Source organism: Eutrigla gurnardus, assembly GCF_963514095.1.
Source record: "Eutrigla gurnardus genome assembly, chromosome: 17".
In the NCBI taxonomy this organism is placed as follows: domain Eukaryota; kingdom Metazoa; phylum Chordata; class Actinopteri; order Perciformes; family Triglidae; genus Eutrigla; species Eutrigla gurnardus.
Window position 1 is genome coordinate 18,919,836 of NC_139928.1, and position 25,426 is coordinate 18,945,261.

General features: G+C 42.0%; 2 protein-coding genes and 1 long non-coding RNA gene across 4 annotated transcripts; 2 read left to right on the forward strand and 1 right to left on the reverse strand.

Moving 5' to 3' along the window:
• The first annotated feature begins 1,804 nt into the window (after positions 1–1,804).
• Positions 1,805–20,374, forward strand: sfpq (splicing factor proline/glutamine-rich). Of its 2 annotated transcripts, XR_014598719.1 has the most exons (12): positions 1,805–2,719; positions 3,357–3,545; positions 3,777–4,078; positions 4,171–4,266; positions 4,465–4,661; positions 4,820–4,904; positions 5,057–5,168; positions 5,284–5,332; positions 6,025–6,131; positions 19,824–19,872; positions 20,051–20,136; positions 20,253–20,374. XR_014598719.1 is itself a non-coding variant. In XM_084032960.1 (10 exons), the coding sequence occupies exons 1-10, from the start codon at positions 1,922–1,924 to the stop codon at positions 8,940–8,942; spliced, it is 2,046 nt and encodes a 681-aa protein (XP_083889086.1). In that variant the 5' UTR covers positions 1,806–1,921; the 3' UTR covers positions 8,943–9,308. The 2 variants fall into 2 exon arrangements, 1 of the variants encoding a protein (XP_083889086.1); XM_084032960.1 differs by lacking the exons at positions 19,824–19,872; positions 20,051–20,136; positions 20,253–20,374 and adding an exon at positions 8,832–9,308 and having other exon boundaries at positions 1,806–2,719.
• Positions 13,394–19,872, reverse strand: LOC311028423. The gene is made up of 2 exons (XR_014598722.1): positions 18,651–19,872; positions 13,394–18,618 (listed from the first exon to the last, which is right to left on the reverse strand). It is a non-coding gene; the product is annotated as an uncharacterized lncRNA (long non-coding RNA).
• Positions 20,066–24,016, forward strand: LOC311027484 (uncharacterized protein; the record flags this gene model as incomplete). Its single annotated transcript, XM_084031506.1, has 5 exons — positions 20,066–20,136; positions 20,253–20,333; positions 20,629–20,726; positions 21,689–21,923; positions 23,318–24,016. The coding sequence occupies 5 exons, from the start codon at positions 20,066–20,068 to the stop codon at positions 23,910–23,912; spliced, it is 1,080 nt and encodes a 359-aa protein (XP_083887632.1). The 3' UTR covers positions 23,913–24,016.
• Positions 24,017–25,426: the final 1,410 nt, after the last annotated feature.

Sequence of the window (25,426 nt, forward strand, 5' to 3'; positions counted from 1 at the left end):
CACCCTGTGCTGTTTATTTCAAACCTTCCACACTTGCATGTACGTCTTTCTGCTTTGTCATTCCTTATGTGAAATGACCTCAGTTCTTTTTTTCATCAGATTGTAGACTTAAAGGTGAAATGACTGACAGGTATGAGTTGCATGTTGCAGGCCTGCACAGACTGCACACAGCACGAGTCGCTCCGCTGTCCCTCCCACCGACGTTTCTCCTAAACATTTTCCCTGTTCAACTGTTCCTGTTTCAGCATCTGCCCCCCCTATGCACACCCTCCTCTCCACTGCTCCCAGTTGATTTCCAATGGTGTTGTTTGTTTTAAACCTGCTTGCTCCACAACTTCTTCCACGCCACCGAAAGCAGTCAACGTCAGACCATTTATTCCCAAGAAAATGTATGAAATGATACACTTCCTCACTCCCTCCTTTGGCAACTTACTGTAACAAACGTCTAGACATGTGAGCTCAGATTTAAAGTGAAAACAGATGCTGTTGTAGTTGACTTAAAATAAAATGGCTATACACTGGGAGGGCTTTGGCAAGAAGCCGTTCCAACATAACCGAAGGGTGGTTTTACAAATTAAATAAAGTTAATCTTGAACAACGTGTGATCCTTGAACGTAGGAGTGTAACTCTGAGGAGTCGTGTGTGCTTAAAAATATATATATATCAGGTGTTCTGCTTTTTCCTTTGTGAATGTTAATTTTGCTCTCCTCATGATTACTTCTTCTATGTTGCTGTTGTCAATCCTGATTTGAAAAGAAAAGAAGCAAAAGGAGGAAAGACATCTGTTTTGATTGTTGTGGACAAATCAATGAATGTCTCTTAGCTCCTCGAGTCCTTTTATGTTTTCACTTCTCACTTTGGTTTTTTCTCTTTGTTTATTTTATTTTTCTCCTCTATGAAACCTTCACATTTTCTAAATAATTCCAACATTCCCCCGGTGTGAGGATGTTACACCGTCTTGTGTGTGTTTTCTCCTTTGTTGTATGTTTTCATTGGTTCAGCTTTTTACACGTGTGTTTTGTTTATTGGACTTGTGTTTGATTGTGTTTTGTCACTGTGGTCATCTCATCCTTGTTTTGTGTCTCTTTATAATGATGAGCATTAAGAAAAACATGTTTAGGTGAGACTTAGACTTTAGGTCTCTCCACTTCGTTTCCAAAACACCTGTATGCAGAATAAATGAATTTAAAAAAAAAAGGTCAACCTGAGTTCAGCATCTTTCATTTTCAATAGCTGGATATTTAACAGAAGATGGATTATATGGTAAAAGATATGAGGCATATCAAAATTCAAACAATTAGATAATGCCAACACCACAAGTGTCCATTAATCAGTACTTGAATGTATATAGTAAAGCTTTGCAATAAAAGGAAGGAACAAGTTTTATTAGTGATTTAAACAACCAATGGCTTTATTTCATGTTAATATATGGCGAGCATTTATACAAATAGTGTTACATTCAAATGCACATCACTTGGAGGGTTTTCTTGACACCAATAATTTAATACTGGGACTACCGCTACATTTCGATTAGTAGAGTAGTCTTTAAGGTTTTTACATCAGTAATGTTAGTAAACTACAGTTAAATTTACCGCCACGGCATTCTATTTACCAAAATAACTGAATTGAGAGCCGAATGAGAGCTTCGTGGTTTTAATGAATTTGGGAAAAAACCATACTTCTTCAAAACCCCTGAACGCCCCTGGTGGCTCCGCCTGCTAAGAAATGGACCAATGAGCTGGTCGGGGTGTCGCTGTCTGCACGGGAGAAAGAACCACCGAGAAGGACTCGCCTGAACGCGACCGTTTGTCGCCATTTTGAGGAGCCTGACCTGCAGACATCGGTAGAACACCGTTGTTGCGCAGCAAATTTAGGACGTTTTTTTCTATTTTAATCGTTGTTTTCGCTGATATAAGGATTAATGTCTCGATTCAACAATAATCGCGGCGGCTTTGGGATGAATCATTTCCAGCAACGCAGAGGGGGTGGTGGGCCCGGTGGCCCAATGCGGGGTGGGCTTATGGGAAACCAATTCAGGAACCATCCTTTCCAGAACCAGAACCAAAACCGCAGGGGACAGAATAATAACTTCAACAGACCGATTAATCAGGGACCACAAACCCCACAGAAGCCACAACCGAACCAGTCGCTGCCAATTATCCCTCCGCCAACTCCCGGCCCGGCTCTCACCATGAAAGGCCCGATGCAGCAGCAGCAGCAGCAGAAACCGGCACCTGCACCGCAGCAGCAGCCGACAACCCCTACGCTTCAGCCCAAGATTGAGTCAACCCCACCGAAACCCATCACGACTCCCACTCCAGCTAACCAGGCAAACAACAACCAGAACCAGCAGCTTAAGTCACCGGTAGGAAATGCTAACGACCAAAAGCCGCCACCGCAAGCGAGCCCGAAGGTAGTCCCCCAACCGAGCCCGAAGGTAGTTCCCCAACCGAGCCCGAAGGTAGTTCCCCAACCGAGCCCCAAGACGGGCCCCCAACAAGGCCAGAAGACGGGCCCCCAACAAGGCCAGAAGACGGGGCCCTATCAAGGCCATAAGTCGGGGCCCTATCAAGGCCATAGGACTGGGCCTCATCAGGGCCAGAGGACAGGCCCTTATTCAAACCAGAGATCGGGACCTCCGCCGATGAAGCCCAGACAGGAACCAGAGAAAACGACCTCAAGCGACGACGCATCCGGGTCAGATGGGAGCCAGGCAAAGGTGGGTTTTATTCGTTATAATACATTTGTTGGGAATTGCTTCGACGGCCATTGTTTTTCGGTGACGTTAGCGTATTCGATAATGCGTTCGATTTGAAGCACAGAGCGCCCCGTGCGGGCGGGGGTTTCCTGCCTTATCTGACCGCCTGCTAGTTAGCTGCTACTGCCTATGGCGGTAGAAGCGGTGAGCAAAAACAAGCGCACACTAGTGCGTTAGCTTCAGCTATCCGCCATGTTATCTACCACCCGTAATCTCACAGCAACGTTAATGCCAAAATGTTTTCTATTAAAGACAAAGAACGTGCAGTATTTAGTGTTTGTGTTACAGCGATTCCTATTTGTTTGCTTGACTCATCGCGTTTACGCTAGTATGGCGATAATAAACGCCAGAAAATATAGGTCAAGGCGTTTTTTCCCTTTTTGAGCCCACGCACCGGATGGGGGATGGGCGGTTGGGAGACTTGAGACGTGCACACAAACAAAGAACCAATTGTATTTGACCTCGAGCTAGCATTTCAGTCTTGATTGATTTTTACCCTTTTTTATCAAATGTATATATTATGTGTGTTTTTGACGTCAACGTATACACGGGTAATGTGTAGACTAGTTTTAATGTGGCATCGTTATTCAACCGACAGGGTTTTAAGGCAACACTGTCCATGCTGCTGAAACCCGGCGAGAAGACATACACACAGCGGTGTCGCCTGTTCATTGGGAACCTGCCCAACGACATTACAGACGACGATTTCAAAAAGCTGTTCGCAAAATATGGAGAGCCCAGCGAGGTCTTCATCAACAAAACCAAAGGCTTTGGTTTCATCCGATTGGTAAGGCATTACATCCTTAGATATACAGAAGTGTCATTGTTAATGTTGTTTTGGAATTGAGAGTATTACAATACGAAGCAAGTTTAGGGGTCCAGTTTTGCATCATGTGACATATCTTTTTAAGCGTTTATTGTAATGCTTGAGCTAAAATTATATTATCTACGTAAATTGTTGTGGGGAAAATTGGATGTGGTTCTCCAATATGATATTCCACTTGTTTTTTTTTTGTAGGAGTCCCGTGCACTTGCAGAGATTGCAAAAGCAGAGTTGGATGACACGCCGATGAAAAGCAGACCCCTGCGTGTCCGATTTGCCACACACTCTGCAGCTTTGTCTGTGAAGAATCTGTCGCCGTTTGTTTCCAACGAGCTCCTGGAGGAGGCTTTCTCGCAGTTCGGTATGGTCGAGAGAGCCATTGTCATCGTAGATGACCGTGGGCGCTCCGCCGGCAAGGGCATCGTCGAGTTTGCCTCCAAACCTGCGGCCAGAAAGGCCCTGGATCGGTGCAATGAGGGCGTATTCCTGCTCACCACGTAAGTCTATTTAAAGTTCAAAAGGCACACATGTGCAGGATCTATAATGAGTCTGTACACCTCCATAACTTGTTTGTGCCATCCTTTTTCAGGTCTCCCCGGCCTGTGGTTGTCGAGCCTCTGGAGCAGTTTGATGATGAAGATGGTCTTCCAGAGAAGTTGGCACAGAAGAACCCCAGATATCAAGCGTAAGAAAGTCACTGTTTGTCCTCAGCTATTTGTCTTTCAGAATCGGAATACTATCCCTCAGGGAATAATACAGGACAAGTACAGCTGTTAAGACTTTGAGTAGTTTGGGTCTTGGCACAAGTCCATGGTGTGGGTACAATCCTGTAAAATTAGCAATCATTGTAACAAATGTATATTGTCTTGATTTGTGTCTATAGAGAGCGCGAGGAGCCTCCCCGTTTCGCCCGTCCCGGCACCTTCGAATACGAGTATTCCAAGCGCTGGAAGTCCCTGGATGATATGGAGAAGCAGCAGAGGCAGCAGGTGGAGAAGAACATGCGCGAGGCCCGTGAGAAGCTGGAGAGCGAGATGGAGGACGCATACCACGAGCACCAGGCCAACCTTCTCAGACAAGGCATGTTTCGTGGTATTGTTTTAGGTTTGAAAAAGCAGAATAAGGCCTGCAGCTATTTGATTGTATTTTCTTAGGAGTCATCACTACAAAAAAGATGGATACTCACAGGATGTGGAGTATCTTGGTGTTGAATGTGTTGGTTTCATGTTTCCTTTTAGATCTGCTGAGGAGACAAGAGGAGCTGCGGCGCATGGAGGAGGTGCACAGTCAGGAGATGCAGAAGAGGAAGGAGATGCAAATCAGGTATTTATGTCTATCTATCTAGATATTATTTATGTGGACGTCCTCACATAAACTCACTGCCATTGCTCTCTGTAACTCTCAAAAAATTAAAATGCAATCAAATTTTGTGAATATCGGCATGAATTAACATGATTATTACTTTTCGTAAATAGACAAGAGGAAGAGCGTCGCCGACGGGAAGAAGAGTTGATTCGCAAGAGGGAGATGGAAGAACAGATGCGCCGCCAGCGTGAGGAGAACTACAGAATGGGCAACTACATGGATGTAAGTTCAAATATTAGAATACAATACTTAAGCTTACATTATATGCAAAAGAGCAAGCTATTTCATCAGTATTTGTGTTGTTTAATATTTATTTTCTTGTCCTTTTTTATTACAGAGGGACAGGGAAATGAGAATGAATGCCGGTGGAGCTTTGGGCATGGGTGGTACGTTGCTTTTCCAGAAATTTAATTGAAGTTACTTCTTTCAGTAAACACCTCTCGAATAGGGATTCAATGCAACAGCAACACAATCTATAGACTCCTATATGAACATACACATTATGAAACCAGGGTTGTTTTTTTGCAGGGCTGTAGTATTAGATAGCATTAGTTTTATCTTATGAGCAAATTAGTTTATATATGTATTTAAAACAGCACTCTATTTCTTCTCAACAGTGTGAATCCATTTGACATGACAATGGGGTTTAAGTAAATGTAATATATTAGGGTTGCACCGATCCGACTTTCTCAGTCCCTAAAGCAATACCTGGGCTTTCTGTGTCGGCCAATACCAAGAAACGATCAGATACCATTGTTTAAGTCATATTTTGTATGTCTCACTGTATGGGAGAGACTAGGATAATCTGTGTACTAAAAATTATTTTCATAGATTTTGGATAGATTTATCCATCCAAATCTATAGATATATTAGTTATTTTTATTGAACTTGTGTGGAACAGCGTATAATGTACGTAGCCTATGAACAGAATTGAATTGATCGGCTCCTCTGTCACCAATAAGATTTAGCATTTTGGTCCGTATTGTCCCAATATTGGTATTGTTGCAAGCATGTAATAAATCTTGTCTCTACGAAACCATATTTTCCGTTGCAGTATCTGACTTATGTTTTCTGTTAGATATGCCCTTTGGTGGATCCAACCAGAAGTTCCCCATGGGTGGACTGGGCTTCGAGGGGCAGAAGGGAATGGGACCAGCTTCAGGAGGCTTGATGGGCAACGAAATGGTAACGTATCCCACTTTTTGGACAATCAGTAGTTAATGTAGTTTGTTTGCCTTTCCTTTTTTGTTGGAGAGATTCCCAGCTTTTAACACGAAGGCCAACTGGCCGACCAGCATGGGACGTTTTGAATGATTTGTGCTCCCAGCTGTCCTCGGGTGGATAGCTGGCTGTTGTATCTGATAGATATACTGCCTACCTGATATGGTAAGCCATGCCCCCTCAGTTACCTTCAGCTGAGTCTTACTGCTTACCAGCTAGGAAACCGTCAACCTGCACTAAATCATAAGAATTTCTCTCCAATGTGCTCTTGACAACTGTAGACAGATTTTCGTGGCTCCTATCATACCGTTTGTGTAGTGGACTTCTACTGCAAGCCCTGTCTTATGTGAGCTGGACAGGCATTTTTTCTTGACCGGAGGCAGAATGTCATACACCAGAGTTCTATACCTTTTTAAATCTTGACATGCTCATCTATTTTCTAATATTTTTTTCATACTGTGCTAGCAGTTTCATGCATGTGTGAAGTTGTATACCAACCGGCTGTGTATTCTTGGGTGGCAGTGTGAAGCTCCTCTTGAAACCTGAAGTAGGGGTGTAGTTCATCTTCTTGACCAGCAATCTTCACTTTCTCCTGAATATCTTTTTTGTAACCAAGCATTTATAATGCTTTTAGTGCAGGTTGACGGTATAAGACATTAAATCTTTAACGGTATTCTAAATTGGATATTATAGCAGGATTAATTGATGGGGGCAGGCAAAGCCTTGTCAACGTTTGTGATTAGGATGATATCTGAAAATACTGGACTTTATCTGCTGTCAGAATTGTAGGACCAATGTTAGGTTGGTTCCTGGATTATAGTTGACTATAAGAAGGCTGAAATATGTCTGAACCTTGTAGGTTAAATGAACAAGCAAATCCAGAATACTTCATTTTTTAATCAAGCTATACAAGTCCTCCATACATTTATTTGCGCTACGTAAATATGCTTCAACCTTGTGTGTGAAAAATGGGTTGCCTCAGACTTTGGTTGGCTCTAATTATTAAGTCCTAAAGCCCAAGTTATGCTTCCGCGTCGACACATTGCAAGGGGGCTTGCGGACCCCTTACGTCCTTGCGGACCCCCCTTACGTCCAACGCAAGGGCCTGACGTGCACCTCCCAAAAATCCTAGACGCGCGTCGAGGCGACGCAACACCAACGCAGCGGCATTGGCTGTGATTGGTCCGCTAACTACATCCGCTGGAGACCGCTATCCGGTTTCCACTCATAAACACCGCCATTTAAACTTTTAATAGGCTACTTTTATTGTTTGCACCTTGTCGCTTTTGCACAAAGAAATAAAAACACCAAGTTCTGAAAAATTGCGGATGTTTAAAGCCGGAAGGTAAACAAATAGGCTATAACGAGGCTAACGACGATATACGCCAAGAGTCTCGGTCGGTCAGTCTTTACAAAAACATAGCGCCCTCTACCGGTGTGGCATTGAATTGCATTTCGACACGTAAACCCAACGCAGAACCATCACGTTCTCCCAGCAACTGCGTGGCCGTTGCGTGATCACTACGCGGAAGCATAATCAGGGCTTTAGAATTTAAGGCACCATTTCACGTAAAGCCATTCTAGAAAAGGCTTTCTTAGGAACCAAAATTGTTCAATAGGTTCAAGCTTGTTGGGTGTTAAGTGTTGACGTTGGCGAAGCACCATATTCAGTCTATAAGTGCGCACCTTGAAACGCCATCGTTCGCATCAACCGATGCATCGTAAAATTCTTTAATAATGTGATTATTGCACAAAACAAAAAAAAACAATATTGTGCAGCACTAATGTAGAACAAGCTCAGGATGTATTCATCCTCTGTATTCTTACTTTGTACATTATTTTCTTCTTCTTACATAGTGAGCTACTGTAGCCTTGTGTTGTGTCTCAAAGCCTCCACTTCTGCTGGAGTTTTGGGGTTTCAAACCATCACTCTCTCACACACTATTCTGGTTTCACACAGTGTGTCTGAGTCGGCAACATGCATATTGGTGAACACAAATGTCTTTCTTGTTGGAGAAATGGCTGTGCTGAATGTCCTGTGCAATGTTTCCACTTTACTGTGACGATATTCTACACATGTATTCCTGGTTCCGTCCCTATTCTACAGAATCTGCTCCCATTTGGGACCATTAGTTGAATTCTTCCATTTTCTCTAGCTGGACAGTAGATCGATACACCATCATTATTGCTCAGGAAATGTTGTAACTCACTCAATTCAGAGTTTGTTACGATGGCACTTAATTTAATCTTTACAAATTTTACAATATTGTTATACTTCCACACAGGGTTATCTGTTGCTATATTCAGTGATATTGAAGAGGTAAATATGGGCAGCATTTAACAAATGCTAGACCTGTGAAAAGTAAGACTAGGCTAGTGTTGGCATGTACTGGAGAGACCATACTAGGTAGGCACTGACTAACGAAAGCATTACCCTCTCTTCCTTTTCTGTATGTAACCTGTGGCACCTGTGGATCTTCATATTGGAACGAACGGTTTCTTCGGATGTGTCTCCTGCTGCTTGTTGTGTTGTAAATCTCACAATATAAAACAAATCACCTTGCCGTACATTTTTATACACTTCCATATGGACATGAACTTTGTGATTGAACCCATACCATATCCCTTTCCTATCTGCCTCCCGGGCAAATTGATCCCCCACAGCGCAACGAGCGCTTCGCTCAGGGCGGTCCTAGGGGAATGGGTCCTGGTAACCCTGGGTTCGGCAGGGTCCGCGAGGAGTTTGATGGCCCTGCTAAGAAACCCCGTTTTTAAACGCTACTCTTTGATGCTCAGAGCAGCACCATTTGTACAGATGCTCCACAACAACCGAGTCGGAATTCTTGTATTTAAGTTTAAATTGTTGCTACATTTTTAGCCTGACAATTTGCTCATTTTATGACAGTCAATCTTTTCCTTTTTTTATTTTGTATTGTCAGTAGTTTGGAAAGATGGGACACCCTCGTGTGATCTTTAGCTCTTTCTGACCCATGTATAATTTTCTTTTTCTAGATGTATTATGCTCTGTGAGTCGCCGTGAAGTGATACGTGTAACAATTTTCTCTACCTTATAATGGCTGTGTTTTGTGCCATACATTTGGAATCAAAAGCATGTATTATAATAAAGAGACATTGGTTCTATCAGGTCAAACCGTTAACATTTATTCCTAAAGGATGATACATGCTATACGTTCAAGAAGTAACCAAATAACAATCGGTTACTTGTAAATAATGGGGATTAATCTGCCACATTAAGTCTTAAAGGATCTATGTGTTATCTCTGCCGCAGTCCTGATCTTTCGTTCAGCGCGTTAACGCAATCTAAAAACAAAACACGTGGCAAAGCCTGACCAATATCCTCACTACAAGTTCCCTACCCCCATCCTTTGCTTCTTTATTTTCCTCCCATCAAATTCAGATAACTAGCTGACGCGTCACAATCTGTACAATATACACTGACATTTTATTGAGAATGCAAAGGAGTAAGTAAGGGGGGGTGGTATGACTTGTGCATAATGTCACTGATAAGACTTAATATCTGCCAAGAAGTCTATTGACAGCACCAGTCCTTGTGACTGTGCAGGAGATTTGATTAAATATGTATTTAAGTGTCTGGTTGGTATTCAGTGCCTTTGTCATGTTTCAGGAAAGCAGAAATACTCCACATAGGTCCTTTAAGAAAGTGTCTGGTATAGTGTGTGTGTGTGTGTGTGTGCGCGCGGGTATGTGTGTGTGCTTGTGTTGGTGTGTAGTTGTGGGTAGCCAAGTGGAAACACACTTGTCTTATAATCGCATATTGCTCATATGTACTCAGTCAGTGACACAATCTACATTAGTGTGTCCTAACTGCGCCTTTTAGAGGCTGTTGACTACGTTTACATGCAGTCCAGTGTAGTATAATAATAGATTCTAATTGGCAATTCCTATAGATGTATTGCTGGCGTAAAACCGTAACATCAGTTTTCTTTTTATTGCCAATGGATGGCTGCTTTTATAAATGAATAGGATCTTTTGACAATTAAAAAAATTAATCAACATTAGTTATGAGGTTTTTCACAATCTCGTTTGCATTTTGGATTTCGGTGTTAGGTACATCATGAAGCTCTTGGTCTCAGTTCTGCTTTTGGCAATGATGGTTTATAAGACCCATCTGCTTCAGTTTGTGGATGTGGGCCATGTATTAAAACGTAGAATGGAAGATTGTTATTGAACCGATTTAAAAGCCCATTACCTCACTCCAGAAGTGCTACCCAGTTATCGTTTCTACATGTATATGGGTATTTTGTGTTCCATCTCCCAATTTAAAAAAAGAAGAGATCAAATTAGTGGAGTTGCTGCTTACTGCTGCCATTGTTGTTACTGGATCAGTGTTGGCAGCCCAAAGCATAAATAAATATTCACAAATTCAGGACATGGCCTCATCGTTTCCCAATAGCTCTGTTTTGCTTTTCCACATGAGAATAGACTGGAAATAACTTAAAAAAATAACAAATCTTATTTTTAGTAACCTTAAAACTGTAGAGGAAAATATCTGTTGCCATTAGACGGATGACCTTTTTTACAAACCTGCATGTAAACGTAGTCCTGGTCAGTAAATTACTTAATTGGAGACAACGGATGATGGCAGCTAGTATGCTAAAATCACTAAATTGACCTTGAAACGTAACTATTTGAATCAGATGTCTGTACAATAGTTACACTGCATTGGCATGAATAAATCTGCCTCTGCATGACTCACGGACGGGGTGTAGTTGGACTTACAAACATGCATTGTGGTTGGTTTTGAAGTCATGATACCCACCATGGTTTTCCATCCATTTGGATGGAAATGACCACTTTTTTAACTTATTTTCTTAAAAGGGTCAATGTGACCAATTCAACCAATTCAAAATATCTATACATACATGACAATAGCAAACATAGCCAATGTTGTTTAAAATGGTTACAGTTGTGCTGTGACGAAGCATTCATTGCACTGGACCTGCAAGAAGACAAGAAATCCATAGTTGGTCCTCAGCAAGTTGAACTGCATCGATATGGCTGGTACTACAGGGGACTGTTTGTTACTGACGTTTCACATTCTCCAGTATGTGAATTCCCTTTTACGTCACAAAAGGAAGACTGATCGGTTTGATTGGTTTAATACTTTAATACAGTTTTGCACTGTTCATTTTGATGTATTGTGTTGCACGGATACATTCTTATTTGGCTGGATGTATAAACCAACATGGCTGAAAGAAGTTCTCTCTATAGTGCACTAGTGGTAATAGATGAGCCTTACTGTGTCACTTAGACACAGTGCATTCATGTTTATTATTTTCCTCGGATATAGCTATTAATTAGTAATTAGTTGTTATATACTGCTCCACATCATTTACTGGATTACATTTTACAGGAGCCCATTGACCTTTCTTTATTTCAGGAGACATTTGTTGAGCTGTATTGGCAGTAATGTCGTCAATGGCAAAATTAAGAGATGCAGAGGCCAAAAACCAATCAAGAGCAAATAATTTACCTCTATACGCCTTCTACCTAGGATGCAGAGCCTTCATAAACGGGAGGCAATACAAGCATAATGGAGCAATGAGATCATTGAATTACCAAATCTGTTTAAATTTGACAGTGGGTGACCAACATTTGACAGTGGGTGACCAACATTTGACGGTGGGTGACCAACAAAGGCCTGCTATATAAAGAAACTCAAATATTTCATATGTAAAAGAACAAAGTTTCAACCTCAAATTCCCAGTTTTACTCAAACAATCGGGCCGCTCCCTGCTGTGATTCATGTCCGTACCTGTTCTGAGGTATTCAGGCATCACTTTGGCTCAATGGACACGGGCGTGCCTCAGCAAGCATTACTCAGTTGAGTGGTAGGAGAAGATGGGCTGTAAAAGTGAGTGTAAGTATTCTTGTATTAATTCCAACTTTTGAGATTGAGCACATCTAACTCTTTTTAAGTATGTGTTTCCCTTGACTTGTGTTTGTCGTGGACATGGAGAATATGCCGAGAAATGAAGCACCTTGTATTCTGTTTCCTGGCAGTGGCTTGATGGCCATTCTGTGGACTGTTCAAAAGTGCTGTTGAACTGACACCATTTAATCTAAATACAGTTTTTGATGCTTCCTTTTATAAAGCTTAAGTTTTCAACATAAGAACAATAAGTGGCTTTTCAGTCTTTGGAGTCACTTCTGTAGTATCATCTTTGTAAACGGTACCTTTCCAATGGCTACTTAGGAGAACATTTGGACCTGTGACTGGATGACCACCGTGCATCCTGTGGTGGTTTTATTTGCCTAATAAGTGCCAAAACGTTGCTATTGTCCACAGTATGATTACTTACCCTGCCCAACAACTAAAAACATATGGGTGTATATATGGGTGCTTTTTATTTTCATGACATGCCATTTCCGGTGTACAAATGCATAGTATGCCGTGTCACCCCAAGAACAAGAGAACCAAACAATGAAATAGATCTGATATAACTTAATTTATAGAAAGTATCGCATCATTATTGGTGCCCTCACTCCGTTCAGAATCCTTTAAGCCAAGTCCATGTAACCTTCTCGGGGTCCAATAGTACTGACTTCTCTAAACCTCAAGTCCTTAGTTGTACCAGAATTGCCACAAATGTTAGCCTTTTTATTTTCATCAAATGAAACTAACACTTTTCAGAGCTGCCATAGTTGTATTTCCTCCTCTTGCCCCTTCCTATAGGGCAATAACATTTTACAATATTTGGATATCTTGTGTCCTTCAAAATCTTGCATTTTGTTAAAAAACGATCCAGAGTAAATCCCCTCAGCGTGGCATCTGAGAAACCCTGCAGAACTCGTCTGAAATGGCTGCAAAACAGAGGACAACAGATGCTTGGTAATAGTATTGGCTGTCATGGACTGTTCATCTGTAATGTTGCGTGTTTGTGTTATGTACATTTGTTTTTCTTTAACAGGTTTGACCAGCTTTAAAGATTGTGGACTGTGGAGGAATTTGTGGCTGTATAGTGTGGACTCGGCAATGCTTTAGAAAAGAAACTGAAAAGCTGGACTTGTGTGCACATGATCTTTAGTAAGATTCACAACAAAACGATGACTACAGGATTAAAACCAGGCAAATGGGCTGTGATGTCGATGTAGCTGGTGGCATTCATCTAGCGTGGAAAATGTGCTAACCCTATAGATAAAACAACGATACACTTCTTTCCTTTTTTTTCTTTTTAAAAAAGAAACAGGAACATGACTAAATTGCAACTTAATGGATTTTGAACAACAATATTTAAAAATGATATTGCAGTCATTAATTTCCCAATTTATCCATTGTCTTTAAAGGCATGCTGTGGTTAGAGTCACACTACTGTTGTAGGAAAAGAAGAACCCTTTGGTCAACACTAGATTCCTGTTGGTTGGTTATAGATCCATTCACAAATAAATTTAGACTGGAGTAGGGATGTCACGATACCAGAAATGCAGTAGTGGAATACGCTGCCCCTCTGAACTTACTGATCTCTCTTTTCAACTCCCTACGTGAGTCGGTGGCCTATTTCTTCACAATCTTTATTGGTTGGTGACAATGACAGTTACATAACAATTCATATTTTGCTTATTGTACAGTTCTAGCTTCCATGCCGCCCATTAATTCCTGATAACCTTGTGCATTATCCCTTACATATTAGAGTTTGAATGCAACCTCCATATGCTACCAGTTAGCTCATTTTCTTAGCCAAGGAGGACTGTGCTGCTAGCAGCAGATGTTAACTAACTCTCCTGCTTTTGGATTTATCAAGGATGTCTTGTTCACATTGTAGCGTTATTGGTGAGATTCGTCCAGAGATACCATTAGTCTTGAGCCCTGATCCTTAGTACCTGCAATACGGTAGCAAAACAAATAGTCACATTTTCAGAATTTAAGCATTGACTTATGAAGGTTCTCGTGACATCTCTCTCTGGGACCAATTATAACCATTGTTTGTACATCAATGCTGGTGTTTTTTTAGGTTACCGCCATTGGTTTGCATGGCCAACCTCAGCTGTGAGGGTTATTCCAGAATATTTTTGGATAGCTTATTATGTTTGTTTTCTACATTACTGATTTGCTTTATAAATCATAGTGATATTTATTTCAAGAGTCATTTTTTGCTGCTTTTTTCCTTACTCGCATTGAAAGATTGAGAATTTAGCGCAGCAACAAAATCCCTTTGAATTCACTTATGTAGTGCTCTGTAGATAGTCCAGCATCTTACTTAATGGACAAGTTTATCTGCATTTCCTGCCTGAAATGTTACCTCTGGAAGGGACTTTGTCACATAGCAAATGGATAAAAACTAGAGGGGTGAAAGGGCGAAGACCCACAAAGCGTGGGATTTGGTAAGACATAAAGTTATTTAAAATTGTTTACATTTTTGAAACATTTTGGCTAATTTAGGGCTTTGTTAATCAAACGGATGTTCTCCTCCACACAGCATCTGAACATCCTGCAAAGTAGTACTCAAAGTGCTCATTGACGTGTCCTAAGTAACTTTTAAAACTTGTAATGTTTTGTCTGTGTGTTGGTGTTGTGTACAATTTGTTTTTCTTTAACAGGTTTGACCATCTTTAAAGGTGTTGGACTATGAGAAGGAACTTTCCAAACCAAGAAATTCAAAGTCTGTAGCTTGTTATTTGCTGTCACACTTGAAGACCAAATAGCACCTATTTTTGATATAAGACTTCCATTTTGGTCATTATAGGCGGTGGCTCTATAGCTTGGACTGTAGCTTGTAAAGTTGGAAGATCGGAAACATTTTTGCCCACTCGTTTTGCACAAGAAGTGCTCCTACTGCAGCACATTTTGACTTTGCTTTACTGAGTTCAAAATGGAAATCAAAACTCACGCCGACAGTTTTAAGACAAGTTTATATTCAATGTATTTAAAGAAGACAACATGCTCATTAAACAAGCTACAGAATAATTACAGATATTGGTAGTGTTGTCCCCCATGGCCAACATATGACTTTGTTATGAAAGTATTTTTTTATTGAATCTTTTTTACATTCCTAAACGGATGTTATTTGTCAGTATTTGCTTAAAGGTGGCACCAAGCTCACTTCAAACTATGTAGCAGCGATTCTGATACTGAAAAGGTTAAAATCAATGACAGCCCAAATTGCCAACCCATTCCCACTTTGTTGGTAACTAAAGCTTTGATGCCAACATACTCAAAGAAGTTTACCGCACGATTTGTTTGAAGCTGGTGCCAAGCTCACTGAACCAACAACGCAGTGACTAACTTTACGAGAGCTTCTCACCAGGAAACAGAAAATATTGCAATGCATTTTGGTGGCATTGTGAGCGTGAACTTTCTTTTAAGAGAAGTTCTCTTTCAGGGGTTATTTAAAGACAGACTTAAGCACACCGAACCGACTACACGGCAACTGTATTACAGGTTCAGAACAGGGATGCCCCTTTGAATGCACCAGTACAAAATTTAAGTAATGCTTTGACAGTGACATGCTTGAAGAGAACTTGCTAATCCACAGACTAAGTCCCAGGGTTCAGAACCCTTTAGGTCGGGGCCCTATTGCAACACACATTGGCATGGTGTCATCGGCATAATATCGAACAAAAGCTTTGACACAGACGAACCCAAAGAGAAGCCAGTTGTTCAGAGCACTCACTCTCCATATTTGTTCTGTTTGTGGAAATACCCTCATCCTGAAAGCTGTTTGTAAAAACGACACAAGTAGACCTGACCGACCTCCTATTCACCGACCTACCTGAGGCAGGAAGTCCCATGCACCGAACCGGTTGAAGAGCAGATGGCGTGTTGTGCCCGTGTGTGTGTGTGTGTGTGTTTCATGTCTTTGGGTAAATGAGAGGTGCATTAGCTGCTGTCAGCCAGCTTGTCAAAGAGCGGCTGCCCCAGTCCACAGTAGATGCTCTTCTCTGCAGTTGGGTTACATTGGCGATGAGTAGTTCTGCAGAAGTCAGTGGACAGTAAAGCCTGGACTTGTTTGCGCTGCAGCCAGAGGTATGCTTACACAGATCAGCTGAACAAGTAAGGTAAGTGTCCCATCCATGTTTATAATACAAGATGCACAGTTCTCCCGTAACTTAACTCTTCTCTCTGTCCTCCCTTCCACCACGTCACTGCTCACAGTGATGCTTCACAGGGCTTCTGGCATCACACTTGCAAAGAATGGCATCACAGTGCAGATTTCTCTTGTGTGTGTGTGTGGAATGTGGCAAAGCGTTATAGCCCGTGCAGTGTGTGTGGTTGTAGTACTTTTGGCTTCTCTGTATGTATGCATGAAAGGTATTGTGTATGGACGGCTGAGTCACTGGTTCAACACTACAGTTCTGAACCGGAGTGTTGTGGGAAACAGTGCTGCTGTCATTTTGTGAACCCTGAAAGCATGAAGTGTTAGCAAGATGGAAATATCATCCAGTCATTTCTAAAGCATTAGAAAGCTGACGAGTTGTACAACTGTACAACCTATTTTGGTTGGCGTCATTCAGCCTGTGCTGAGTCTTTGATTTTTGCCATATTTAAAAGCAAATTAGCTTTGGTAGTAGGCAGGTTCTGTGCAACAAATGTACAAGTAAACACAAAACCCAACTCGAAGATGGCATTCCTCTGTAATGCTCTATTAAAGCTATGATAGTTTTGTCTTCATAGTGCTCTTTCACATCTCTAACAGTCTAATAGTGCTCTATCTGATCAAAAAGCTGTACAGATATCGTCTCTTGTTAAAAGAAACAAATCTTATAACGTAATACAAACAGCACAAGTGTGCAGGCTAATCTTAATTTCACATGAATTCATTTTGAAGCACAGTGTGGATCACTGAACTACAGTAATCCTTAAAGGTTGTATCGGCGATTCTGGTTGCCCTCACTTCCGTTGCAAGATCCAAAACAAACAGAGCCAGCTAGCCCCTCCCTCCCGTGTTTTGAAAATGATCATGGACGCACGTTTTCATGAACGTGCCACCCACCCCTTGTCTGTGATTGGTTGGAACACTGTTTATTTTGCTGTTGAGGTGTTGGTAGTACCATTTGTTTTTGTGTGCGATCTCGGAGCTTAGGCTGCCTAGAGAGACGCGTTTTTTGGACGGCCTGCTTATGGGGCGGGCAGCTAGCAGATCGTAAGGTAAAAACAGATGAATGTGATCATTTATGTTTTGGCCCAGAATCGCTGATACAACCTTTAAAAATCGATAGAATTGGCTCTTTGACTGATCTTGGTAACTGACCGACCGGCTCCATCTGTCGTCACCACTCCTGCCTCCCTCCGTCTCCGGCTGTGAAATGTTTGTCAAACTATAAACATTGATATTTTTTGGGTTGGGGACGTCTTTGCAGCTCTGAAGTGAAACATGTCATACACTGCTTGGGTTGTTCTGGGTGGGATTGTAGAACATTTGAGTCCCGGTGTGTTTTGTAATCCACTGCTCATTGCAGTTTGCAGTTTCATCCTCGGACCACATCCTTTTGTGATGAGTTGTTTGTGAAGCTGGAGTTTGATGTGGTTCCTTACACATATTTAAATTCACACAAATTTCCTGAGGTCATGTTATGCTGTTTCCCTTTATTTACAACTTAACTGTCACCTGACGTGTCCATCACGGTTAAACGTCCATAAATGTGCTTGGAAATGACGAGTCATTCCATTATAATGCCAGCACTTTGCTGACTATCCCATTTTAAAGTTGTCTTCAGTGTCAAAGTAATCCTGTGGTTTATCTCCATACATTCAGTGCTGAAAGCATGAGCTGCTAATAGCTAATGCAGCACACTTTTAATGGTACGTCATCCAAAAAGTAAACAAGGGCTCAAGTTGCAGCCTGCATCATAACTTTCTAATTAGAAATGATTGTTCCCCATTGATTTAACGGGAGTGAAAATCCATTAATTCCTTTCCTTTTGTTGCACATCACTTTTATGTTTTTGACAGTCTACAGGCCTTCACACACTGGGGGGAGTTTTATTTATTTATTTTTGCAATTAATTTGCATGTCAATATATTATTCAAACTTTTTGTGAAGAGAGTTTGAAGGCGGCGCTTAGATAGATCTTTATTGTCATTGCAGGTTATACCACACTTCGTTAGGAGAAAAAAATAATAAATCGAAATAAACGGCAAAAATAAATATAAAAATGGAAACGCTTATGAGTTATGTCCACATTTATGAGGATTTTAAAACGATAAGACGGCAAACTTTATTGCTCCTTTCAACACTGACAAAGGCAATGCAGAACAGATCTGCTCCTTTTTGTTCTTACCTTTCACAATAAAAGCTCTAGCAGCACTCCATTGAATCTCATCTCTAATGGGGTTCTCTGCCTGCACAAATCTATTCAAGCCTTTTTATTGTGTTGTAACAAAAAACGTCCCCATCGTGACTAGCTTGGCTTTCACATCCATTTTACTGTCATCATCACACCCCCAGTGTGTAAACGCCCTTAAAGAATACTGCAATATTTCTGTTTGGTGTAGAGCACAACCTTTAAAATAAGTAACTACAAACTTTGAAAACCCAGATCAAAATGATGGTTGTTGATTTTCGGCTGAAGTGGATTGTAGGATGCATGCATACCAGACGGCAAAACCTACATTGACTTTAACAGTTGCTGGTTATCTCACATCCTCTGGAAAGGGAGGAAACAGGAGAGACGTGTGGTTCTTCTGGGAGGATACAGTTTCGCAGTAGTGCTGGACTCTATTGCTTCCTTTCCTCTCTCCTCTCAGTACCTCTTGCTGCTCATATTGTCATTCTTCCTGTGAAACCTGAACGCCCTGTCCTGCCGGTGACCAGCCAGTCATTGTGAAAACAGTACGTCACGACTGTGACATTTTCCTTTTTTGTAGCCGCTGCGTAGGAGTTGTCTTGTAGCCGTAAAGGGCCGCGGTGAAGTTATTGTTCTCCTCGATCAAGAAGGAACGGCACCGTGTTCAGCCAGTGTCATGAATCGAGCCTCTGAGGCTTTCCAGTTCTATCTGTCTGCACTGTGATCCATTTTCCTACCAACTCCTCACATTTGATTGGCCATATAACCTTCTCTATGTACCTCGAGTGTGATGCCAGAATAACCCTTTTGGCCTCTAATGGCCTCGTCTAAAAGGGCACTGCCCAAACTCTGCACGACTGACACCCCGAAAATGACCAGGTCTCCTCCTCTCCGAGCTTTATGGTGCAGCTCCCAGCTCTGTTGTGGGGGGTTTTGCAGCCACACCCCTGATGTGTCAGTACGAAGCTTCACATGGCTTTGTAACAGAAATACCTTCCCCGAGGTTTGAACGTTGTTGTCATGAATTTGTATCGTTTTGCCGTTTCTAAACAAATGAATCTACTTCAGGGTGCCGAGATGCCTTTCCAAAACCTGTATTTGAACTCTTTTACAATTCATACATTTATACCTCACATTTATATACACACACGGATACTTACTCATAATGCATGTTTACATTATAACATTGGTTTCATACTGAATCTACACTGTCGCTGCCCACACAAACACATGCACACAAAACACACACAGATAAACAGCTGTCATTGTCTTTTTTTCTTTTTTTTAATGGTAGCAACCACAAAAATGGTATATAAAACAAACAAAGTAATGGTAGAAAAGTGCTGACCAGTTCACTACCAGGCTCTCATTGTTTGTCTCTCGCCACAGGAGCCTCGACCCGTCGAAGGAGGCTGATGGTCCTCTCCGTTAAACCAGGGTAAGGCCCACAGCCTCGATAACATGCAACATGTGAGCTATGTTTTAGAGATGCATGTGTTCATTTTTTAGGAATCTACAGATTTAGCTTTGTATCATTGTCGACTCGCAAATAAAAGAAGAGTTAAGGTTAGAAATAAAACTATCAATTGATGAATCTTTATCAACTCCTTTTGTAGGTTAAATGAAGACCGATGTCAGATAAAATGCCAGAGCTGCCGGAGACCCAGCACCCACACTGTGGTGACGCCACGTTGACTTCCATGTAAGTTGCCCTGCAGTTTATTATTCAGACATGGTTGTGAAATCCAAACTGCCAGTTTGAGTTTTGAAATGTCATTTTGGTTTAATAATCTCCGTTTCCTGCTGCTCTTGTTGTAGAGCTGAAGTGGTGGAGGAGACGCAGTACCAGGAAGCCTCCAGCAGGAGGACAAGCAGCTCGCGGTCGAGGAGGGACGCACTGTTTGTTATGCAGTTTTAATAATAAATAATATTCCGTACAACGTTGGTGTTCACCTGGTTATTTGAGTAAATTGTCTATTTAAAGCAGTTTGTTGGTGTTTAAAGTATAACTATTACACATGATTACATATATTCATCCACATTTTAAGTTGCAGCGTTTACAGACTATCAAAGATTATACAGTTAATCATAAAACACGGCGCCGGTTTGACTCGTTTCAGTCTCGTTCTGAAACCAGTCCAGTTACAATTAAGGATAAAGGTGCCGTGTTTCCGTTGCTGGATCACACTTGCAGGTTTTGGCTGTCAACCCTGGAGGAGGTCCAGCCCGGTGGGAGGAAGGCGATACGGAGACGCCTGAAGAGCTCACGATCCAGACTCGAGGAGGCCGAATGTGGGTCAGTTTGGTGTCGTCTGACCTGAGCTGCACTTCACTGTAAACAGGATGCCCGCAGCCACAAAACACAAGCTGTTACCAAACGATCTAATCCAGTGTGTGAAGGTTAAATCCTGAGTGAGAACCAGGAAACGGTAGTTTACTGTATTCCTAATAATCTCATAGGTTTCCAGGAATGATGTGTGGAATCCCTCATTTAGTGAAGGTAAACTAGAGTTCAGTAACTAGACTGGTTCCAAACATGTTCTCATTGATGGACCCCCAAATTTCAAATGTGTTCCTTTTAATTTAACATAACTACAAAAATTGGGTGTTGGTGTAACATTACAATTAGACATACAAACATAAGGATACACTGCCAACTAATCAACATACATGTGTATATATATTAAGGAAATGATCAGCAACATTATTAGTAAAAAAAATAATTAGGGAAAAATATATGTTCTTATTTTCTTCAGTATTTTTGTCTCAGCCTGGGATTACTTGGTGTGTAGAGGACTGGAAAACAAAAACAAAGTTTCAGTTATCAGGTAATTATGTATAATTATAGTACAGTGGTGTACTTGTACCCCAAACGTACCCAGTATTCACAAGAATAAATAATCGAGTAGTTTATTTGAAGTTCGTTGTATCACGTCTACATGGCCTGCATGTTCCTGTTTACCAGCTGCTCCCTCCAGCTGTAAGCTGACCTGGGAACAGGGAAAGGCAGAGAGGGAGAGGAGGCGAAGGAGGTGGCGTCCACCTGACCAGCTCCCGCCATGCATCATTAATGGACATGCATCATTGATGGCGTCCGCTGCCCACAGGTGGAGCACCACGGCCCCCTCTCCATTCATTCACCCCCCAGGGCCTGGAGACGCACACAGGTCTCACTTTGGTAGTTCTACGGGAGTCGTAGATACTGGTTCCCAGTTGAACTATCGGAGGACATTTTCAGGTAGATTATCCTCCAGGTGTGACACAAGGTCAGGAACCAATGAGTGCCACCGCTGGAGCTGCACCCCCGGTGGCCGTGCTCGGCCTGGGTTTGGACATCAGTGGACGGTGGTTTCAGAAGAGCAGAGCTTCGGCCGGCTCTGAGAAGCCTCCACCAGGAGCCGTCGGTGGGACCAGGACCCCTCTGAGGCTGCCGTCCCTGGGAGCCGCAGCCAAGGGGCCTCGCAGGCGGAGCGGCGTGGCTCGTCTCAGGTAAATACATATATATACTCAGTTATTAACAGAAACCTTAAAGACTCGTCATACTATCTGATTAGAAAATATTCTGATTCCAACTATATTTCCTAAACAGACCACCAGAAAGGACAGAGCTTCAAGCTCATTTTGTGTGAATATACATGTTATTTTGTATAAAAATGTTAAACAATGTAATAATGTTTCACATTGCAACAATACAGCATGGATATATCATTTCCAGCTCTCAGTTTGATTTAAGAGAAAAAAAAACTGTAGGCTTCGTAAAACAAAAATCAGGAAAAGGAAAAGTATCTGTGTTTTCTGTGAGTAACATTAATTTGACTCCTAAATTTCTTCTCTGTGGTGAAACATGCATTAGACAGAGACATGAAGGAGGGATTTAAACCAGAATGATTTGGCCTGAAACTCTTTGTTGATTAATTAGATGAAAGACTTCGATAATCAAGCCAAATAAATCCAGCTTGTCACTGTGAGGATCTGTATTCTTTTACATATGTGACAGTAAACTAAATTCACTCTGGATTTTATCCTCTTAATCAGACAAACCACACCAATTTGAAGAAATCCCCTCAGGCCCTGAAACTTGATGTGCATTTTCCCCTTATATTTTAACATTTTAAAGGATTAATAAAGAAAATAATACATTTGAAGTATTATCATAATGTTACAGATGGAGAAATGTCGTCTCACCTCACAAACTGTTGTTTCTAAAAACATATCTATTTAGACTTGATATTTCTGTTTCTATGGTTCGTTGTTTGCAACATTGTCACTCACAACTGCAACTCCCACCCCCGCGTGCGGCCTCGTCTCGCCTGTTTGATTAATCGCCTGTTTGTCATCTCCACCCTCCCGCCGCCTCCCGTCGTTTCAGCAAAAGTGCCTGTCAGAGGTTCAACGCTTGACTGGAATTACAGTGTAATTGTTTCCCCCTCCGCTCCGTCCCAGTTTGATAGCATGATGTCGGCCGCTTCTGTGCCGCTTGGCTTTGAGTACCGGAGACCAGTGTGTCATAAATCTCAGGTGTGGAAGCTGATCCGTCGCCTGATCCAGCACCCACATTGAGCTTTACTCAGAGGAGGGAGAAACCTGAGTGACACACACACACACACACATCCAGCTCCCTGTCTGACGGAGTATTTTATGGCCTCCACCAAGCAGAGCAGGTTTTGAATAACCATCAAAAGGATGAGGAGGAAGAGGAGGAGTTCCCTTGTGTGTGTTTGTTCGTTTGTCTTGTCATCTACATGACTTGAAATGACTTGACAATTTGATGTTGTTTTAGGAAAGTCCTGCATCGTACACCTTTGAAATTACAACCTCACAGAGCCGCTCGCATCGCTTGTTATTAACATATATTTGTGAAACTGTGTTTACTGTCTCTGCAGCCTCAGCGAGCCGTCCCTCCTCGCCCCAAATGACCACGTCCTCTTCGAGGGATTCTCCAGTAGCCGTCACCCCAGTGTTTTCCAAAAGCGACCCCCTCCTCCTCCTCCATTTTCCAAGTCATTAGTCCTGCTCCCCTGCAAGACCTGCCCCCCACCCGAGACCGGCCAGCCCCATCGGCAGCAGAACCACCAGCAGGTTCAAAGCTGCAGCAGACCGGCCTACATTCACTTCTCCCAGGCCATCCAGCCTGGCTCCAAGCCCAGACCAGTGAGACGTCATTCACACAACCCGGGCCTGAGCGCAGAGATGGCGCAGGGTGACCTCCGACCTGTAGTGATACACTATCGTAACTCGTCGTTTCGAGGAGAGCCTTTGTCTGTGGTTGGGAAGCCTTGTCTCCCGAGCTGCAGCGAACGCCCCGCTGTGGCCGCCGGTCCAGCTCGCACTCAGCTTCATGTGTTTCTGCCCACAGAGGCTGAAGGAGAGGAGGTGGACAGCGAGTCTGTGGACGAAGGCTTCATGGACGAGTTGGACGGTAAGATCACTTCTCTGAAGCTCCAGCGGGGATTGCCAAAGACCCTCAAGTATCACTAATACAACATCACCCTTGGTCATATATGGTCAGCCTGCTCTAGAGCCATTTTGTGTAGTAGTTTTTTTTTTAAATTCCTTCCATCAAATCAACGAAAATCTTAAAGCTGCAGCAAAAATATGACTAAACCAAGAGATTTGGTGTGGAAGAGCCTGAGAGAGAGTCCTGGCCTTAACTCCATCCAAACCTTGGGGAGGAACTGGAACGCCGACTGGGAGCCTTTTCACTCAACATCAGTGCTGACTGCACTAATGCTCTACAGTGGCCGACTCAGACTGTCTGAGGGACGGGAGTGAAGAAATACATAAAAAGGACACTAGTTGCACATGGTTTTCTCTACTGGAAGGGCAAACTAGAGGGTACTGTATCATGTGTTCTCCACTGGAAGTGCAAAAGTCACACTGACTAATAAGCTTATTACAAAAAAAATAATGGTTTGTTCACTCTAACAACACAGAAATCCCCTTTTCCAGAGTCTCCACAAAACAAAGGAAAGTAGAATTTTCATGTATTATTATTATTATTATGATGTAATTTTCATTGCAACTGTGTTCCTGCTGAAGTCAAGATTTAATTTATTGGATTAAGTTGGACTTCATTGCATTTACAATCAACTTGACAATGAATGCTTCTGATATATTGCCTGTGTGTCATTATGAGCAAAGGAAGGAGGCTGGGCTACTTGAATGTGATAATAATAAGTAATACATCTTCATAAAAGAGTTTCTGAGCCCTGTGCTTATTATTACCAGGGTCAAATGTACATGTCAGGTTGTTAAAACCATAATAACGTCGTCACTAGTATTAAAGGGATAGTTCGGAATTTTTGACATAAGACCTATTGAAACAAAACTAACCTTGCATCGCATGAATCATCCATTTTTTGAGGGAAAAAGTTTTTTACTTTGCTCTGGTTAGTTGTGAAGTAACCACAACACTGCAACAGAGAAGCGAGTGACAGAAGCCCGGCGGGACACAGTAGCCTAGTACCCTTAAATTTGTACAGTTGGATTAAATAAAATGTAGTGATGGGCAAGTGAAGCCTGAGGCTTTCCTAGCAATTGTGTTTTGAAAAAGATTCAAAGCTTCAACGCTTCAGTGACGGTGACATCTGGTGGACAACTGAAGCCATAGCAACCTCTCAAGAGCGCGACTGACGCTCTGACACCGTTTCAATCCCATGTCAACAATAAAAGTTTAGAAAAGACTGTGTGGTCATTTACGTGTTTTGTTCATTCATACTCACCCATACAGTAAAACATCCCAGATTAAGCCAACGGATAAATCTAAATGATATGAAGGGTTAAATGTTGGTTAAGGGTTTATTTATTTGATCATGGTATGTGAACTCAGAGTGTTTTACAGATAATAGTTTGTCATAGGAGAAGTTGTATGGTCGAGGAGGAATGTTTATGCACAGAACAGACAGGTTTTTGGTCTTCACAGGTTTTTATTCAGAATTAGATTTTTTTCCACTGTGGCAGGCTTTTTTTTTTCCTTTTTTTTTCAATAAATC

Coding starts and splice junctions, on each gene's coding strand:
- sfpq (XM_084032960.1), top strand. CDS start 1,922: ATGTCTCGATTCAACAATAATCGCGGCGGCTTTGGGATGAATCATTTC. Junction 4,267..4,464: donor AAGAACCCCAGATATCAAGC/GTAAGAAAGTCA, acceptor TTGTGTCTATAG/AGAGCGCGAGGAGCCTCCCC. Junction 5,333..6,024: donor TGGAGCTTTGGGCATGGGTG/GTACGTTGCTTT, acceptor GTTTTCTGTTAG/ATATGCCCTTTGGTGGATCC.